Genomic DNA, 16,334 nt, shown 5'->3' with positions numbered 1-16,334 from the left:
TATTTCTCCCAGAGATAGAGACATCTGAAAATGGTGCCTCAGCAAAAGGCGGCCATTTTGGATTGCCATTGATCATTTACTTTGCAATGACTGTTTTGTGTCTGGAGCTTTAGCTTTAGTCTTTACGGATAGGTAAGGAGTATGTATATTAAAAATGAAGGGATTCAGATGAGCAGGCCCAGCAGCCATGTCCATTTCCCATGGAATGACTCAAGTAAATGTGAGGTAGGCTTGGAACAGATTCGATTCAACTTTCTGTATATCTGGCTCACAAACTGCGGTTGCCGTTTTCCCTTAGACTTAGGGTTACGTCCACAACATGGTATATAATTATGATTTTGCAGGGTTTAACGTTATTTTCTGCCCAAAATGTCCGGTTGTTCAGAACACAGCCTGTCACAACGGTGTGCACAGGTGGTTGGGTTGGGTGAAGAAGATTACAGTCTGTCAGCCAAGATTATACTTGTAGAATCCTGAAGATTCATCAGGGGATCATGGAGCCATCTTAAGGGCGCAAAGTACACATTCTAGCCACAGTCTTTTATCTTAAGTTACCACTTTTAATGTTCTGTAATGCAAACAAAGAAACATTTTGGTTCCTGCACTGTGGCGTACTAACACTTACCTGTCTCTCTCTCCCTCTCTGCCTCTCCATCTCCCTCACTGTCTCCTTCCTTCTCCCTCTCTCTCTCACCCTCTCTCCTTCCGCCTCTCTCTCTCTCTCTCTCCCTCTTTCTCCCCCCCAGCCGGACTCGGACTCCACCAAGCACTCCACCCCCTCCAACAGCTCCAATCCCAGCAGCCCCCCTAGCCCCAACTCGCCCCACCGGAGCCAGCTGACCCTGGACGGGGTCGACCCCGCGACCCTGGACGGCTGATGAGGCCCCGCCCGCTCAGCCGTGAGCTCCCTCTGCCCGAAGGCCGCCGACGAAAGACTCTGGCTCTCATTACCCACACACCCCCCCACCCCACCCCACCCCCACCCGACCCCTTCCCCGCCAAATTAATTTTATCATCCCGACCCGATAGAAGCGTGGCTACTCAGGTTGCGGTGGCCCACGCCACCAAAGTACTGATAACGAGCTCCCCCCGCTAGTGCCACTGCCACCAATGGCCTTCAGCTGGGCGGGGCTTATTTCCATCATGTGCTGTGGTCAGTTAGCTCGCTCGACGGCTGCCTCTCTCAGCGCTCCGGCTGCTTTTAAACAATGCGCTTTTTATCACTGCCAGTGAGGAGGCGGGTCTCAGGGTGCTCGGACCGAGACAGTGTTTAGCCAATCCCCTCAGACCCTCTCTATCAGCAGAAACTGCACCCTCTGCAGGCCAGAAAATGTCATTTCAGCTACAGCACATGGAGCTTAACACCCCATCGCAGTGTAACCGGTGCAGTTCTTTTTTTGGTTTTTACATATGCTTAGATCATGAATAAAGGGAGGCCAGTACTGAAGTGTAATAATAATAATAATAATGGTAATGAAATGTCCTAATTATAGATACAAAAAAGTGAAAGAACGGCTGTGTATATTTTTTTAATGTATAGTATTTTTATGGAGACGATTGCTCCAGATGGTGAGCCAAGTTAGAGATGCGTTAGGAGGGGATGTGATCGTTTCCCGGGTGCACATCCCCTGCACCCCCAATCCTGCTCCCTCTTCTCCTGCTTAACCCCGCCCCTCCCCCCCCCTTTCTGCCACCACACTCCCCAGAACTGTGGTGTGGGTGTCCATGGGCAGATTGCACCATTGTACATAAAGCATATACGCTCCACCAGTGTACATACAGAATATACGCTTTACTAAGAGGGACTGTTTTTAGGACCCTTGGTTCTCGGTAAGCCTTTGCTAATTTTATCTCGCCTGCAGGTGATACACCTGTTGCCAAAAAAAATAAAAAATAAAAAATGTAAACAGAATGCCAGCTAAGGAATTTGTAAATGCCGACCATTTAAGCCAGGAGGAACGTCACTACATCCTTCCTAGGTTCATACTAGCTCCCCCAAGAGGCAGCTGCTTTTGTTTGTCACATGATTATACGCAGAAGGACCCGTGGCACGACTCGCAATCTTTCACGCATTCGCCTGTGCAACACCCACTGTGGCCATTAATCCACCTGGCCACAAGGTGGTGCTGTTGTGACCTTTTCGCTTCTTGAATTAAGAATTAATCGGCGTGTTTGCGGACACATTTCTGGACGGACATGTGTAAAAGGGCGTGAATTGCATACCTAGTTACTCACACACGTGCCTTCGTTGCCAGTTGTATAACAGTTCTGCGTTTCAGTAACATTACAGGCTAGATGTATCGTACAAATGCTGGTCATCGCGGGGAGTTTCCGGAAAACGTACCGAACTTTAACATTTTATTTTGGGAGAGCCCTTGGTTGTTTCACAGGAATACTTACTTATTTTTACCCCTCCCGTCCTCCCCTTTCAGCTTCTAAAATGGGACTTTATTCATCAAGATGGGACTGCTTTTCTGTTTTTTTAAATCATGTTTAAATCTTTGTAATTTTGGAATTATGAGCAAAATTTTGGACGGACAATAAAAAGGAGGGACGTACCTGTCATGCTTTTTGTCATGCTTTCATGAATTAATAGGTAAGAACTAACAATACGAAAATGTTATAAAAGATGCTTGTACAGCGCTTGTGAAAATTGCCACTCGTAAGCCTATAAATGCCATTTCAGATTCTACATCAATTACAACCTGCATAGCATATTTAATATTTGCATGATTATGCACTAATATACAGTACTTCTGTCAATTAAGGCAGAAGTATGCCAGTGCTTGAACAGCCATTACCTTTCTGTAATTTAGATGCTCACATTAATGAATTACTGTTGCCATCTTGTTTGTTTCTACTGACTTGGCAACATGTACAAAATGCCCCCTTAAACATTTTTGTACATACATTTTAAGGTCTCATACTGCTCTATGTACTGTAATGGCCCAGCCTCCATGCGACTGAAGTATACATGGTTGTAAAATGGGAAAGAACGGTGTGTAGACTACACATCAGAGATAAAACTGCGGACTCTCAATCCCAGAAGCTGTGACTCTGGCCACGAGGAAGGGAAACCATCCTCTTCATCATAAATTAGCAACTTGCAGTAAGACCAGGTATCCTGATCAACCAGTAGGGGGCAACCCAAGACAAATCTTTTTCTAACGCTTTATGCAAGAGCTTTACACTTTTTTTTTTTGGTAAAAGAACTGCAGTGTCTGATTGTTTAAAAATAGAATACTCAGAGATCCACTGTAGCACATTAACCTCTTCACGACATCTTCCAGGCGAAGTGAATGCCAGGGCCAGCTAGTGGTTTATGTAATGGCCGAGGTGCCAACATGGACACTTCCATATAGGACCCTGAGGGTGAAATATCTCTTCCACAAACAGTGAAAGGCCTGAGGACCATGAAGAAGTGAAACCATAAGAGACAAACAGCACGCAAGATTGTTTTCCCACTTTAATTATAGACTTACTGACCTGCTACAATAGTATTGCATAGAATATAAAGATGACAGGATGGTAAAATTATGTACAGAAATCACGTGCACACACACACACAGCCTTGGGTTAAAATAAGATGCAAAGAACTGGAGAGCAAAATATACTTTGTAAAAAAAAAAAAAAAAGTAAAACGTGAATTGTCCACGCAATTTCATTAAAGGTCCGTGTTAATCAGTTTGCTTTTTCTTTTTTTAAATAAACCACTGACCAACTGTCATGATACTCTCAGCAGATTAGTGGTTTTTCCAAAGGGTGGGGTTCCGTCTCCAGACAAACAAAATTAAATTCTGAACAGAAACATTTGAAGTCTATATTGCACTTGGGGCATGAGTGAAGTATTATAGCATTTGGGACTTTTTTTGGCTTTTAGATCATTCCAAAGAAGACACAAAAAAGACCAATGAGGTCACAGAAAATAAGTACTTCATGACATAACGAACTTAAGGTTCAAGCCCATTGGCCCAGGCTGGCTCACTGTTCATTCGTCGCTGGCCCCCGACTTGCACATCCTGGCTCCAGGCAGTTTGCGAGTAGAAGTGGTCGTCGTTTGCATGGTTAGAACAGGAAAGGCTTGAACGGGAACGATCGCTTCTCAGTGGTAATACTGATGGAAACCAGCGCGCTGTGTCTGCTGGTTACCTTAGAAACAGCTTCTGAGGAGTCCCCATGACAGACCGACAGAAACAGGAGAGCGATGTGTGGAATTTAAAAGTCCTCCTGGGGGGCCGAGCTGAAATTTTGGGAACGTTTTTGGCAGAAGAAAGAAGAACCGACTTAAAAACAATCGAGCGGTCCTCTGGAAGCTAAAATTGAAGGGTTTCTGTTACCGGTAATCTTGAATCCGCACCGAAAAGTTCAAAGACATAAAGAGGGAGGCATAGCGATCAATGGAATTGTATTTGTGAATTAAATTCCAATCAAAGTCAGCTGTTCAACGTTTGGGTGGGAGCAGGGCTGCTGGGTGAAATCCCTGGACCCGAGACAAAATTACTATATTATTCCCGGGCCCACAAAAGTTCACAGACCATTGGCCCCCCTCCACCTCCATGAGCCTGGGACTCGTTCCTTTTTTTCCTTCTGCCAATAACAGAGAAATCGCGTCTCTCCAGGGAATACAGCACATCCATACATTCAAATCGGGTACAATCACAAAAATAAATAAATTAATGGAAATATTTATGTTTATTAAGCTACATAGTCACTCATCCCAAGCGACACGGCAGAGAGAGGCGAGGTGCACAACTGAAGTCTTTTCCTTTCGTTCTTAAATAAAATGAAATACATGATCAGAGTAACTTCATACAGGGGGGAAAAAACAACAGAACCACACGGGAAGTTGTTTAAATACAAATATATACAAAAAGCTTATAAAGCTCAAAACCTCTACAGTGTGTTCATCTAATGCACAAGATAGAGCGCCGTTCGCTCACAATTCCACACCGGTTATTGGCTAATGTGCCAGAGCGCGGATCTGAAAAGGGTCTCCTTGACTTCGCTTAGTTGCACTGATGGCTGAAACGGGGTCTGTAAAGGGTAAGAACGGCCTAAGAGGCTCACTTAAAACCGAGCGCCTGCACCATTCGCTGCGAAATCGCCAGACCTGCGTGTCGGGGTCGCGAACTGTAAAGTTGCCACATCGGAACGGGTTTTGAGGTTCCTCGTGCCCCCCCCTAAAAAAGGGAAAACTATATCAATTTTTCCAAAAACGTTTTTACAGCGACCCCTGACTTTTCAGACGTGTACAGGCACACCACTGTATCCACAAAAATGCATTTAAATCTTAATTCATTACAAGGGGGGGGGAACCTTTAATAAACTTTATTTTTCACCTTCTCTTATACGTAAAAATGGGAGTAAACAACACGACAGTCTGAACATCTCTGCCTAACTGGGCTTCCTGTTATTCCGTGCGGCGAGGAGTGGGACTTCGTGCAGCCGCTAACATTTGTTTTTCAGCCTAACAAAGGCGGGGGAGGGGGGTGGGAAAGATAAGGACGGCCCCTGGCTCCTCCCACGTCAGCAGCCGAGCGCCCCGATAGGTCGGCCGCGCTCGTCACAGGCCCTTCCACGAGACCGGAGCCCCGGGGTCCGGCCCCTCCTCCTCCCCAAACCCCGCATCAGCACAAAGAGCCGGCCAGCTGCGCGAGTCTGCTCTCCAGAACACACGCGCACACGTGCAGAGAGTTAACTGACCCTCCGGCACAGAAGCCACCGTCTACAGACCGTCCTTCACTTCTCTTCCTAACACCCTGGGGTAGCCTATAGAATCCCTCGGCTAGGACCGCCTTTATTGCACTTTGCCTTTGCAAAACAGGACCGCTTCCCTCCTGTTTCAGGAGTTCAACTACTGTAAAAAGTGAAAAACATCAGTACAAATACCCCTTAATAATAAAGGACAAACCTTTTTTTGAATTAGGCTTTTCGTTGATTAAAACGCAACTCAACATAATCTTAATAAATTCTTATTTAAAAAAAAAAAAAAACGCTATCTGATATATCAGAGGAATATAGAAGCGCGATACTGAAAGGGAGTTTGAGGCTGTGGCGGCTGGACTGGACTCGCAGCCAGAGCTCAAGGCCAGCCGACGACGCGCGGCAGCGCAACGTTCCGGCCAATCCAAGGCGAGTGGAATTGTGGGACAAAGAATTCAAGACGTCTTCAGACAAAACGAAAACGAAACCAAATACAACACAACTGACCATAGATCCAAATAATAATAATAATAATAATAATAATAATAAATCAGACAAACGCATTAAGTTCTACAGACCAGGGTGTCCTTGTTAGAGTCCATAATGTGCATCTCGACTTAAGGACAGTCTTCTTTCCACATAGGCACAATTTTGTAGGGGGTTGCCGTAGAAACAAAAAAAAAAAAAAGAAGAAAAGAAACACTTGTGTGGGACAGCAGATTTAATTCTGCACTTCTGAAAACATTTTAAAGGTACAAAAAAAAAGCTGGACCGGTGCAGCGCAGGAACAGGCGATCCGCTTCTGGTCGGGATTACCGACGAATCGCCGGCTTTCCCTGCATTTTAGAAGCGCGAGTTCGCCGAGAGCGCCGGACCGTCTCGCGCTCAAACCGCCAGTCTTTCGTACAAACAGTGAAAGCTGCTGGCTAAGAGACAAAAGCCCCTTACAGATCGCCAAAGAGGTAGAATGATGTCACGTCACAAGCATTGCGCCATCAGCTAAAATCCATACACACTAAAATAAATAGGCTTCATTCGAGAATGACGTATAAAAGCTAAGTCTCCACGTTTTGTTTTGCAGGGCTACTCCCCTGTTCGTTATTTCTTCCAAGCACCAGTTCGGGTATACACCGTTTCTTTCCGCCTCCGCGTTAAAGCCACGGAAACGCGTTTCTCTTTTGCTGAAGTGCTTGAACGTTTCTTTCGTTTCCTCTGGAAAACGATGGCACCGATGCTCCCGGCAAAGTCAGAAAAAAGCGTACGTTCATTCTACAGTAGGTGTGTTTTAGGGAGGCACCGACTTTACTTTTTACATAAATATATTTAGAGTTCTTTGTATAAAAATATAAATATACCATTTTAAAAACTATTTCTTATTCCCAGTCCCCAAAATGCAAGAAATGGAAAAAAAGGGAGCCGGGAGTTCCACAATAGGACCCTTGGGTTGTGATCAGGTTCACTCAGGACCGCACCAGGACCTCCATGATTCGGTCAAGTTCACTCAGGACCTCCAGGTTGTGGTCGAGTTTGCTCAGGACCGCACCAGGACCTCCATATTTGGTCGAGTTCCATCAGGACCGCACCAGGACCTCCATGATGTGGTCGAGTTCGCTCAGGACCGCACCAGGACCTCCATGATGTGGTCGAGTTCGCTCAGGACCGCACCAGGACCTCCATGATGGTGTCGAGTTCGCTCAGGTCGGTCAGACACAGCTGCAGGGCCCCCGTCGGGGCGCAGGCGGGGACCGGCTTCAGGCCCTCGTCCGGGGAGGTGAGGGCGGAGAAGTCGGTCGGGTCGTACATGGAGGTGTCGATGTCCTCGAAGATGTCGTCCAGCGCCAGGTCCGTCAGGTAGCTGGTGGTGCTGGAGATCTCGAAGGAGCCGAAGAGCGAGTCCACCGAGGAGGAGGAGGACAAGGAGGAGGAGGAGGAGGAGGAGGAGGAAGAGTAGGCCGGCCCCTCAGGCTCGGCGGGCGGCAGCTGGGGGGCGTGGCGGGGCGTGGGCGGGGCCCGGGGGGGCGAGGAGGCGGGCGTGGCCGGCGGGTCCACGCCCTCCCTCCTCATCTGGTCCTGGATGTGGCGCAGGGTGTTGGCCAGCAGCACCGAGCGGCGGAGGCTGGGCTCGGCCTGCGAGTAGCAGCTCTGCAGCTTGCTCAGGCACAGGTCCAGGATCAGCTGCCTCTCCTGCGCTTGAGACTCCGCCCCCACGGGCTCCGGCCCCGCCCGCCCCACCTCCTCCTCCTCGCTCTCGCTCCGCTTGCGCTTCACGCCACGACCCACCAGGTACCTGCAGGAGGACAGACACACAGACAGAAACAGACATGAGCAGAGAACAGGGAGATGTGGAGAGAAGAGGTTATAAAGAACAGGCCCACAGGAATAATCTGAGATCATCTGAGACCCAGAAATTCATTTTTGTCCTCTGCAGGGGACATGAGTCTCCGGTCGTAATCTCAAGAATGCCAAAACCTACACAACACGGGACATAAGAATGAACACACACACACACACACCCACACACACACATATATATATGTAAATATATTTTACTGCAACATGTTAACATGTTTTTGTCATGCCAGACACTTGTATATCAAAAAATGAAAATATTTAAACTTTTTTCAACAAGATCTCAAAAATAAAGATCTTATTTTTAAGAGCATTTTTAGCAGAAGAGTAGCTGCCCCCTCCCAGACGAGAAGCCAATGGGAGCCCCCAGGCGGGAGCCAGCCGACCGCGAGGCTGAGCATCCCGGGGCGTGGCGGCGTAGCGGGCGGATAGCCGGACGCTCAACCTTTCATCCGAGCGGCTGCAGCCAACGTCCAGCCGCGCACGTGCGGACAATGACGTCAGACATACGCAAGTTTCAGTCTTCGGCTTCTTTCTGCTGGCATGAAGGTACGCGCCAAGACGCGGGGCTAGTCCACAGGCACAGGGGGCTCTGAGTGGATTCATTATGCCTCTGCATGAAAGGAACACTGTTTACGGCGCTACTGTCTGCAAGTTGCGCTAGGCCATGAGCCAAAGACCCCGTATTAACAGACGGTTTTACTGCTTACCTTCAAGTAAAAGCAGACGGCTACTCCTATCACACGTAAACGCGAGACCAGCTAAAGCTATAAGCAAGAGACCAAAGGAGGGGTTCTTCTGCCACAGCAACTGAAAAACTGCTCCTTGTAAACTCCATTACCCAGATATCCCTCCACAATTTTTTGTTTAGGCAGCCATAACAATATAGCCACAATGAGCAGTACGGTGACTGGTCATAACAGTGAGTGAAACTGAAAGTGCTGCTCAATTTGAAATGCGCCATCTCCCTTCGTATGACAAGCGTTCGTTCGTCCTCCAAATTGTTCATTCAAACCAGAACTCACCTAAAGTCCAACCAGTGCAGTGTGGCAAAAGTACTGGAAATTACTGGACCGCATATAGTTACCATGGAAACATCCAGCCAGTAAAATAAATTTTATTGGTTGATTCTTTTTGTTGGCCATGAAAAGTGTCCGCAAGTAATCGTACATCAGGCCAAAAATCTCAGTGAGCTACCTTCTCCAGCTACCACAAACGAATTTCTGCAGAAGTCCTCATTAGCATTAAATGACAATCTGTAGTGGGAGGGCATGTCTAAAATGATGCAATCATGCAGGTGATGCAATCACACTAATCAGAAACAAGAAGGCACACACAATCCAAGAGTACAGAAGTGACATACAGCTGCCTAACACTGTTTTCAGGTGACAGAACTGACATACAGCTCCTAACATTGTCATTAGGTCAAAGAACTGACACAGCTGTCAACACCGGTATCATGTTACAGAACTGACACAGCTGTCAACACCAGTGTCATGCTATGGAAGTGATATACAGCCCACAACGCAACAGTCAGGTCACAGGCCTGACACACAGCTTCCAACACCTCTATCAGATCACAAAACTGACATAGGCTATATCCCCTAAAACCCCTATCAGATCACAGAACTGACACATATCCCCTAAAACCCCTATCAGATCACAGAACTGACACATAGCCCCTAAAATCCCTATCAGATCTCAGAACTGACACATAGCCCCTAAAACCCCTAACAGATCACAGAACTGACATATATAGCCCCTAAAACCCCTATCAGATCTCAGAACTGACACATAGCCCCTAAAACCCCTATCAGATCACAGAACTGACACATATCCCCTAAAACCGCTATCAGATCACAGAACTGACACATAGCCCCTAAAATCCCTATCAGATCTCAGAACTGACACATAGCCCCTAAAACCCCTAACAGATCACAGAACTGACATATAGCCTAGCCCCAAAAACCACTATCAGAGCACAACTTCCTAGAAGGGCTTCACAGACTCTTTACCGTAAAGCTGGTCACAGCTAGACAACTTCCTGTTAACACGCCTATTCAAAGAAGCCGATAAGAGCCATTCCTTTCCTTAAATCCTTAATACTGTGAAGTTAAAGACATCAACCAATCAAGTGTAATCTAGCCCATGGCAGGGTTTCAGCCTGAGATGGTTTATTAGCGAGTTGAAAGCCAAAGAAATTGATCGATAACCCCACTGATACTGACAACTGCAAATTTCCTTGCCAAAGTTTCAGTCACTGTATTGGGCTAGTTCATAGTCTGGATGCTCTTTCAGTTCATCAGTGATGCACCACCAATTTTGCGACTACCTTCCCAAATCCAGAATTAAGAGAACGTAGGGGTCAGGTTCAGGTTTTTTTAAAAATGACTGTGAATTGCAGTTTTTAACCTCAATTGCTCTCATCCACCATCTGCATACACAGCACACCTCTGACGTGGTGCAGAAAAGGCTCTCCTTCATTCTAGGGAAAATGCGACGGTTGTGCTGCTCCAAATTCCACTTTCTGAAAAAAGGAATTTATTCCGGGGCCACAAGGCGGCCACATCTTAAGCGCAGCCTCAGCAGGTTTCCTATTCGCCCCTTTCTTCGGCTTCTTTCCACGATGCGGGCGCGGACGCGGGCGGGGACGACGGGATTGGCTCGCGCGTTCGAGGCTGCTTACATAACTCGGTCCCCTCCCCGGCCGAACGGGGCACCGCGTCTGCCGGGCTCCCCTGGGGGTTTTTCAACGCCGCCGCCACCGCCGCCGCCGCCGGGCTTAAGAAACTCCGCGTCTGGTTCCGGAGGCCGCCATTCGCCGGCGTCCCGGCCGCGCCGGGGAGAGGGGGAGAACCCTGTGATGTTCTGCCGCCCGTCTCCGATAGCAACAGCGGCCTATAAATGGAACGGGGGGGGGGGCTGCCGGAGCTCGGCCCCGACGCTTATGAAACGAACCTCTCGCTAATTAATTCGTTTAGATCGGCCGCTGAAACGGACGCACGTTCGTACGGCCGCACTCTTCCCGCTCCCGGTTTACCGTTCGTCATAAACGGAAGGGACCGCAACGGACTAAAAAAAAAAGGTACTTGTAAAAATGATGAAAAGCGAGCGATGACCGCCATCGCACTAAAACTGCTACTTACACACTCGAGCGTGAGGAACAAACTCCAAACATGCCTCTGGTGTACAGTGAGCATCTCTATTGCGCAACACCTCGAAGATTATGATTGGTGCTGACGATGAAGGAAGTAGAGTAGCGCAGAGCAGCACCTCAGAACTGAGAACAGGCTATAATACCACCTGCGCTCCAGTCACTTCGGGGCCTCTGGTTATTTCTCCGACCCGTTATCCCGCGGCACTCACGTCAAACCGTTTCGGAGTGACGTGTACAGGCCTCGTGCCACAGACCGTTAAACAAGGATCTCGCCCAAACTGATGAGCGCTGTGTTTCATTTGATTGGCCCGCCTGGGTCTCTTCTTCCCTGGCATCATTACCTGCATCTAGCCCCGCGTTTCTAATCCTCGCATTGTCTTTGTCTCTGAATATGATACGACTGCGTTTTGGCAAATTGGCCAGTTATCATAAATGAGTTATATTGCGTGAATGAGGAACGGTTCAGTGAACAGACTTTGGGTGGCTCTGCATATCTGACCCAGACCCTGATGCTGCAGTAGATGTGTGCCGTGCGAGCCGCAGCATGAAGGCGTACCATAAAGGAAGCAGTTGTCCCAACTGCTTCATCGTCCTTTAGTCTGCAAGTTGGTTTTTGAAAGGTATCACTTCTGCACTGTGACCACATAGCGACCTTTAATCTCAGAGACAAACAGCCCTGGGCAGACATGGCACGCAATCCTTTCTTTAAAGTAAAAAGAAAACTGAGGATCCCCTTAGTCCATTTTACACAACCCTTCCAGGTTTGGTACCACTTCAGACAAAAATACAGCTGAATGTATCATTCCACAATAACTATAAGGAGGTGTTTACAGCTTTGTCTAGTCATACACATGCTAAATGAAACATAACGTAGCCCATTTCCTATTGTTCTTCACAACAGTGATGCATTATGCTCCTCAAATTGTAGCTAAATCATGATGGATATCTATAAATACACTGTAAAAAGAAGCAGGCATGTATCTGGTGCAGTTCGTGCCTGGGTGAGGGAAACATGGTAAACAGTTGTTAGAGATATTATAGTTCTGTGTTTTTGATGGCTTCTCACAAGCAGTCCCGTCTCCACACACTTCTGTCATCAGGAGACATCAGGGTCCCAGCTAGACTGGTGCCATCAGAATGGTGTACGGATACTGCCACACTGTATAAGAAGCAAGGTGGGAGGGGTGCTGCCAGGGGATACAATGCTAAGGGGGTACTGGTCTCTTACAAATTTCTTAAAAAAAATTATTTTTAACTCAATAAATTTTATTTTTTCTTAAGTCGAGGTACAGCATGTCTAGAAGTTTTTTTTTCCAGTTGACAGAGAAACGTCAGAGGAAGGTAATTTCAGTTTCATTATTATAGGCTAATTCTCTTAGATTTTTCATCACAACATCAAGTGAACGATAAACTATCAGAAGCCTTTTTAAAATTAAATTGTTAAATAAACGACCAGTATTCCATAACCTGCTAGAGAAATTATCAGATCACTACGCAGTATAAAATACAATTCTATGGCATCAATGTAACAGCAAACAAAAAGTAAAAGCAAATTTTGAACAATCTTTCAAGTCTTGTTTCTCTGACATGTTAACTCAGCGGAGAGAGGGAAGCGGGCCCATAGGACGAAGGGAGATGACACACTCAGTGGGTGGGGCTATGAGTAATGAAAGCAGTGGGTGTAGACCGGCCTCATAACTGGGCGGAAGTCTTTATAAGGGCCGGCAGCGGAGCGTTGCGCAATACCCGCACGCAGCTAGCGAGTCGTCTATCCGGCCCCCAGATCGTGTGAGTCACTTCCATGAGCCACACAGCGTTAGTCACTCCGTCAGCCCCAGACCCACCTCCCCCCGTCCTCTTCCTCCTCCTCTACTGCCACTCTCAGGGCTCAACCCAGACCTAGGAAGAGCTCGCGCTCTATCTCTGGGGACAACTGGCACATCGACGCGCTGTCATCCCGAACCTCCACACACACACAGCCTAAAGAAATAAACAGGAGACACCGTGAACGAACGCCACAAATGAGACATTTCAAGACGTCGGGTAACGTTGCCCGTTGCCTGTCACAAAATGTGTGGTGATCGACTAACATTTTCATGACATTTTGGCATTCGGCAGACACTGCAATCCAGAAAGAGGAAGTCAGTGTACAGAAGTTAATGCGGTTGCAGACACCATCTACACAGGTGTATGAAACTTTAACTAGGATCCTTTGTAAAGATAGGGCTTCTACATGTCTACCTTATGCGCTTTGAATTATTCCATAACTTTATGAAGAAAAAAAAAATATTTTTTTTTTTTGTGTGTTTTCCTGACCACCTCTATTTGATTCTATTCTGTTACGTACATGGCCTGCTGTCTTGTGATTTGTATTATGTAACTTGTTTGCCCCATGTCTGTCTTCTGTATTGTATGGTATAGAAGAAACCATTAGGCTGCTGTCTGAAGCGCACAGTGAGAATGCAGTTCACTCCATCATACCTTAAGGACTGTTCTCTCACACAACAAACTATATGTGCAGCTCTTCATACTGACACATGTGGATTAAACTTGCCTCTCTCATGTTAGGGGGAAAAAACAGAGGGGGGGGGCGGGGTGTTCCCAAACCAGGACCACTGAACATTCTATGGTTAGTGCCCAAACGCCATCTGCTTAACTGAATGGACATTTGCCTGCGCAGGTAATTTTTTGTAATATTGCAAAGCGGCTCAATCAGTGCCAATACGTCCCCAAGCATCATGTCCAGCCATTATGGTCACGTAATCCTCCCAAAACCCAATCCCGATGGTGTGGGATAGTTTCCATCCGATCTTATCAGACATTGCATTGATATTCCTGCAAAGTTGTCAGCGTTGACAAAGTAAGTTTCAACACAATTTTTTGTGGTGCCTGCCAGAAAGGTCCTGCATAAACTGGACATCCCATTTTCGCTAAGAGCGATCGTACAGTACTTCAGTAAGTCATCTTTAACTTTACAGACAGCAACAGTGTGCACCATTGTTTCTTCATAATACTAGCTACCATCTACCAAGTTAAACCATGACTTGTTTTATCCTAGCTAGCTACGACCGCTATAGCGAACTCAACTCTTTTCTAGTGACTGACCTTAACTAGCAAGGTAGCTACTGTTCACGTTACATCAAAACAGCCCAAGTTAGCCACACAATATAGCACTAGCCTAAGTAAGGATTTGGAATAAAAGTTAAACAAAGGTAGCGCTAAAGATTAATTTGCTGCTGTGCGTGTTCGTTAGCTTGGGTAGCTAAATAACGTTAGCCGGCTAGCGCTAGTTTAGTGGCAACACTAGCTTGCTAACGCTAGCCACGTTATGTATACATTATACTGCCCAGCAAACGTAGCTAGACTACCGCCTGCCGGGGTATCGTTACCGAAAGAGTGCACGTTAACGTAGCTATCAATACATGCCAGTCGAATTTGGGAACTAGACTGCATCCTAAACCTGATGATCACGATTTGGCTGGCTAACTCTGGGCACTTCGTGAATGTCAGCGGAACTCAAAATCGATGGGAAGTAGCAAACGCTATAAGTGCTAAGCGAACATATTAACGGTAGCTAGTCAACAACTGCCGAAACTAGCCAACTAACGCAAACGTTATCTTACGTTTACCAGTCTCTTTTTAACATTATCGATAACAAGTGACACACGTTGGTAGTAAATAACACATTATACAACACAATCCAACAGTGTACTCCCAAGTTAAGTAAGTTACTATTTATGCAGCTAACTATCTAGCACAGTAACTCACACAAGTTAGCTCATAACTGGTACTCTTAAATAACGTCCGGCAACTGATGCTCGCTTTTTTGCGTATTGCTAGTGTAGCTACCGAAATAAAAAGCTAACGGATCAATATGCAACACAGAAGTAGACAACTAGCTATCTCACTTAGCATTTTGTAACTTAAACAGCAAGCTGTCCATCTCGACGAAAAAATTATGAGAATTTTAAGTCGAAAGCAATGGTAATATATACTAATGATAGCCAACAAGCTAACATTACCTTGAAGAAGAAAGGGCATCTGGTTGGTCAACTTCCTTCCCGGTTGTGTCGCCGTCCAGTCGGCACATAGAAGCAGTCTGAATTGCGTTATTCCTTCTTCTCATTGACGTTTGGTAGGAAAAGAAGCCCATTTGCCCCATTCCATTATTTTACATAACATTCGCTAGCAGGTAAGCCGACTAGCTATCGACAGCATACGAAGGCAACCAAATATAAATAGATAACTAGCACTAACGTTATAGCTATATGTGCCAAATAATATAAACGAGAATAGCTTGGTAGCTATCTAAAATATTCTATTCTTCCGCCGTGTGTCTTTAGTAAAACGTTTACTCTTGTGGCTAACTATGCCGACTTTCCGTGTTCATATGAATGTTTGCGAGTCCAAAGTCTGAAAAACGTTTTTCGTTCAACTCATTCAGTACAGTACAGCAAGCTACCGCTCACCTCGACAACTCTAGCAAAACTGTAGAACCTACGCGAAAGACAGTGAACTGCTCAGCTGATTGACGGTCGTCAGGTGGGAAACACTTCATTGGTCAAATGGAATATCAGGCCCGCCTAGTAACCGTGTCTGATTGGTTGTTTGTTTCATATCCCTTTCCTATCCCTCTCATTCGTTCCATTTTCAGCTTCTCACTCACGAACCAAAAACGTGACCACTTGAAATACTGTAACATTATAAAAAATAATTAAAAAATGAATAGTAAACCTGCCTGAAACGTCAGTGCTCATGACGACATAACGCTATTGGTCTCAGGATTACTTGTACTTACGGCAGCTTTCTGCTAGTCTTGCGCCCACCATCGAGCGCCCACCAAATTGATCCATATACATTTGCGTCATGCAGTACTTAATATTATGTTTAGGCACGTCAGAAACGCCTGGTCATTGGACAATATTTTCTTCGCCGTATCCAGTCAGTGTCATAATTATTTTCAATGGCGCCCGCTTGAAGTCTCACCTATTGAACGTATAAAGGTGTAATATTTAGGAGTGTAAGCAGGCAATATGGCGTCAAGCGTAAGGCCGTGTCAATTTCCTCTTTACTACAATTTGTGTAAAAGAGGAAAGAATGCGCCACTGTATAAATGTCGTTCCTT

General features: G+C 46.3%; 2 protein-coding genes across 10 annotated transcripts in view; one reads left to right on the top strand and one right to left on the bottom strand.

Moving 5' to 3' along the window:
* LOC135257149 (serine/threonine-protein kinase MRCK beta-like) overlaps positions 1–2,565 on the top strand; it is a 45,980-nt gene extending 43,415 nt beyond the window's left edge. For all 3 annotated transcript variants that reach the window (XM_064339607.1, XM_064339605.1, XM_064339604.1), the window contains one exon: positions 747–2,565. In XM_064339607.1, the coding sequence (XP_064195677.1) occupies positions 747–878 (132 nt within the window). In that variant the 3' untranslated portion in view covers positions 879–2,565. The remainder of the gene's footprint in view (positions 1–746) is intronic.
* An 888-nt stretch (positions 2,566–3,453) lies between these two features.
* Positions 3,454–15,756, bottom strand: LOC135257151 (SERTA domain-containing protein 2-like). 7 transcript variants are annotated; one of them, XR_010330600.1, is made up of 4 exons: positions 15,232–15,756; positions 7,375–7,990; positions 7,253–7,333; positions 3,454–7,211 (listed from the first exon to the last, which is right to left on the bottom strand). XR_010330600.1 is itself a non-coding variant. In XM_064339611.1 (3 exons), the coding sequence occupies exons 1-3, from the start codon at positions 15,369–15,371 to the stop codon at positions 7,316–7,318; spliced, it is 774 nt and encodes a 257-aa protein (XP_064195681.1). In that variant the 5' UTR covers positions 15,372–15,755; the 3' UTR covers positions 3,454–7,315. The 7 variants fall into 7 exon arrangements, 2 of the variants coding, with proteins under 2 accessions (XP_064195681.1, XP_064195680.1); XR_010330601.1 differs by having other exon boundaries at positions 3,454–7,181; XR_010330597.1 differs by having other exon boundaries at positions 3,454–5,180; positions 5,340–7,990; positions 15,232–15,754.
* Between the last annotated feature and the right edge of the window lie 578 nt (positions 15,757–16,334).

The sequence above is a fragment of the Anguilla rostrata genome, chromosome 6 (genome assembly GCF_018555375.3).
Source record: "Anguilla rostrata isolate EN2019 chromosome 6, ASM1855537v3, whole genome shotgun sequence".
NCBI lineage: Eukaryota > Metazoa > Chordata > Actinopteri > Anguilliformes > Anguillidae > Anguilla > Anguilla rostrata.
This window is presented reverse-complemented; position numbering and strand designations above follow the sequence as displayed.

Coding starts and splice junctions, on each gene's coding strand:
- LOC135257151 (XM_064339611.1), bottom strand. CDS start 15,371: ATGGGGCAAATGGGCTTCTTTTCCTACCAAACGTCAATGAGAAGAAGG. Junction 7,991..15,231: donor GATGCCCTTTCTTCTTCAAG/GTAATGTTAGCT, acceptor GTCCTCCTGCAG/GTACCTGGTGGGTCGTGGCG.